We start from the raw sequence: 3,664 nt of genomic DNA, 5'->3' as shown, positions 1-3,664 counted from the left end.
GGCGCCAAGAAAACCTTAAATAAACCGTCAGCAAAGGGCGGCAAGAAGCGGAGAAAGTCGAGGAAGGAGAGTTACTCCATCTACATCTACAAAGTGATGAAGCAGGTTCACCCCGACACCGGCATCTCCTCCAAGGCCATGAGTATCATGAACTCGTTTGTGAACGATATTTTCGAGCGCGTCGCGGGTGAGGCTTCCCGCCTGGCCCATTACAACAAGTGCAGCACCATCAGCTCCCGGGAGATCCAGACCGCCGTGCGCCTGCTGCTGCCCGGGGAGCTGGCCAAGCACGCCGTGTCGGAAGGGACAAAGGCGGTGACCAAGTACACCAGCTCCAAGTGAAACTGCACAATGGACTGAAAAACATCCCAAACACAACGGCTCTTTTCAGAGCCACCCACAATCTCTCTGAAAAAGCTGCATCCGAACATCTCTATGAAATCATTTTAAGACAATGTGTAACATAATAAATGTCCCACTGCTGTGTTTTTGTCTGCTGTCCCAGAAACCGAACTCAAACCCATAATCCGCTCATCCGCCTTTCCTTTTTTGCTTAAAGCTGTTATTGTTGTTGTACACAGCCCCTGAATGACCGCATTAACAGCTGCTTTCAGCGGTAAGGGTCAGACCTCAGTCCCTTCACTCTATTTCTGAAATGTGAACTGATTCATAATTTTATTAACAGTAACTCTCCGCACTGAAACAGCCCGGAATGGGATTATTACACAGCAGACCAAGGGCACTTTGAGGACTCGATCCTGCTTCCTCTTTTCAGAGAAGGACACTGGGCTCTGATTGAAGATAAACTGAATGTTTCCCTTCAGGGAAATGCTGTGAACAGGGATTTAGTACCTCCCGGGACAGTTTGAAAGCGATTGGAGAAAGATCCACAATTTAAATAACATTTTAAACCCGCGTCTTAATTCGTGACGGAAAAAGTTGAATAGAACAAAATAAAGACAAAGGATTTTAAATATTTGACTCAGGATGACATTTATTTTAATCCGCTCCTTTCTGACAATGAAATTGGCGGTCTTTATGAAATTGACAAATTTTCTGCTTCTGATGTTTTGGCGGTAAACCCCGCCCACCTCTGTTGTCAGTGACCTGATTGGTGAAGAATATAGGCAAATGAGGTGAATTAAGTACCGGCCAATGGGGAGAGTTTTCAGGCTATAAGTAAAGTGAATGCGGCGGAAGTTATCCATTCTTTGTGAAAGTATTTGCGAGATTGTGGAAATGTCTGGAAGAGGAAAGACCGGCGGCAAAGCTCGGGCCAAGGCCAAGTCTCGGTCTTCCCGGGCCGGACTGCAGTTCCCGGTGGGCCGTGTTCACAGGCTTTTGAGAAAGGGCAACTATGCTGAGCGTGTGGGTGCCGGAGCCCCGGTCTATTTGGCTGCTGTGCTCGAGTATCTGACTGCTGAAATCCTCGAGCTGGCCGGGAACTCGGCCCGGGACAACAAGAAGAGCCGCATCATCCCCAGACACCTGCAGCTGGCCGTCTGCAACGATGAGGAGCTCAACAAGTTGCTGAGGGGAGTGACTATTGCTCAGGGCGGGGTGCTGCCTAATATCCAGGCCGTGCTGCTGCCCAAGAAAACCAGCGCTCAGTGCTCCCAGAAAAAGTAAAGCGGCCGAAATGTCATCAAATAAACCAAAGGCTCTTTTCAGAGCCACCCACAGTCTCTGTGAAAGGGCTCGTTACTGTCTGATTCCAAAATGCCAGTAACAGGACCGAATGAGAACTATTTCAAATGTTTAAGCATCTGTTTCAGTGATTTCTCACTGTCACCCCAAAACCTGTCTAATTTATTAATTCCACACTGAGTGAGTTATTTGTCCCGTTACAGATTGCTGAATAGAGTCTTCCCGCCATGGACAGATAAGTAGACAAAAAAATTACAGATTAAAACTTCGTAATATATATAATCCATCAAAAGCTTCTTTTATTCCGCTTTTATCAGCACAAAGTCCTGGCCCGATTTTAAGAACAGCTTTAAACTAACGCCATTAATTCGCTTCTTTCCGACACTGAAATTGACGGCTTTTTCGAATTCAAACTTTCTGCCAATTTAAGCCAGTGATTTGCTGTATTTTCTAATTCGAGGCTCTGCGATTGGTTCAGACATGTGAATGAGACGTGGGTGACCAATCAGAAGTGGGCTCTGGATAGCGCGGGCTCAAACTGTGGGAATTCCAGGTCCCTGAATGATTGAGCTGAAACTGATCAGTTTCACAAACCCTGTCAGTTTCAGTGCAGGAAACACCGTCTCGGGAGAAATAACATCACAAGTGGGTCTGGTTCCAGTGACCGATTCAACGGCTGCTGCAAAACTCCCGGATTCCCTCATTGCAGCGAAATCATTTTGAAATTCTATGAAAACAATGAGTGATTCTGGAGGAGTGATGTGGCTTTTCACTGAGGGCATGTGTCGACTGGGGAAATAACTAAGTGTCGAGCCTCGGGCACTGTTAACACAGCCCGTTTAGAAAATCAAACCCACTGCACATCCTTGCTACAAATGAAATGTCAAATTCGGGGATTCCATTTTTTTTCATCCCGAACACAGCAGATTGATTGAACAAAGAATTAAAAGTAAAATACTGCGAATGCTGGAAATCTGAAATATTTCAGATTGATTGAACTGTTCAAAACAGCCTATCCCAGCTCCCATTTCTCGGTCACTGTGAGGCGGTGGGTGGCTCTGAGAAGAGCCTTTGTTTTGTGTTTGCTGGAAAGGGTCAAATTGTTCAACCGCCGATTCCATAGAGAGTGCGGCCCTGCCGTGTCAGAGCGTACACCACATCCATGGCAGTGACCGTCTTGCGCTTGGCGTGCTCAGTGTAGGTGACCGCATCCCTGATCACATTCTCTAGGAAAACCTTCAACACCCCGCGAGTCTCCTCATAGATCAAACCCGAGATCCGCTTGACCCCGCCACGGCGAGCCAGGCGGCGGATTGCTGGTTTGGTGATGCCCTGGATATTATCACGAAGCACTTTGCGGTGCCGCTTTGCTCCGCCTTTGCCCAGTCCTTTGCCTCCTTTACCTCTGCCAGACATGATGATTCTCCACTCAGATCACTGCACTATATAAGAAGCAGACTCTTGCAAGCTCTACTTTACACAGACCGCCCGGACCTGCCTGAGAATGGCAGAGAGAGAGCAGGAAGTGGAGGAGACAGAGTGAAGATTGAACAGAGAGCAGATGGGGAGGAGACACCCAGAGTGACAGACAGAGAGAGAACGGCCCCTCATCTTTCAGCTCCACCTCCAGTTTCCTCTGGTTCGCCAATTTCAAACCCTTTATTAACAGTGGAACCGAAACCCAGCTCTCCACACAAACCCTTCCAGACTCGGCCTTCATAGTCAAGGCTTTCCAGAAAGCCGGAGCTTTTAAATATGGTTCCGCTACAATTAACACTCAGTAATATTCCCACCTAAACACAGTCCATTCTATAACAAATAACCTACTCAGTAACGTCACCATTTCCACACACATCCTCTTCCAGCAGTTTACAAACACCTTATTTCAGCCGTTTGGGGAATCTCCTGTGTTAAGATTGGAGTTGGAAAGCGGCCTTTACCCGGCAGTGTTACCGTCTCACACTGAATCTGCCAGACATCCTGTTGATCTGCCTAGTTCCCCACTGTCTCTCTTGAC

At 47.5% G+C, this 3,664-nt stretch overlaps 1 protein-coding gene across 1 annotated transcript; it reads left to right on the top strand.

The window, feature by feature from the left end:
* Positions 1-1,239: 1,239 nt before the first annotated feature.
* On the top strand, positions 1,240-1,629 carry LOC137362995 (histone H2A-like). Its single transcript, XM_068027113.1, has one exon. The coding sequence runs from the start codon at positions 1,240-1,242 to the stop codon at positions 1,627-1,629; it is 390 nt and encodes a 129-aa protein (XP_067883214.1).
* Positions 1,630-3,664: the final 2,035 nt, after the last annotated feature.

This window comes from Heterodontus francisci, unplaced genomic scaffold (assembly GCF_036365525.1).
Source record: "Heterodontus francisci isolate sHetFra1 unplaced genomic scaffold, sHetFra1.hap1 HAP1_SCAFFOLD_51_2, whole genome shotgun sequence".
NCBI classification, from domain to species: Eukaryota; Metazoa; Chordata; class Chondrichthyes; order Heterodontiformes; family Heterodontidae; genus Heterodontus; species Heterodontus francisci.
The sequence above is the reverse complement of the archived record's forward strand: the minus strand, read 5'-3'. Positions and strand labels throughout refer to the sequence as shown.

Excerpts from the sequence above, each read along its gene's own strand:
- LOC137362995 (XM_068027113.1), top strand. The coding sequence starts at position 1,240 with ATGTCTGGAAGAGGAAAGACCGGCGGCAAAGCTCGGGCCAAGGCCAAG.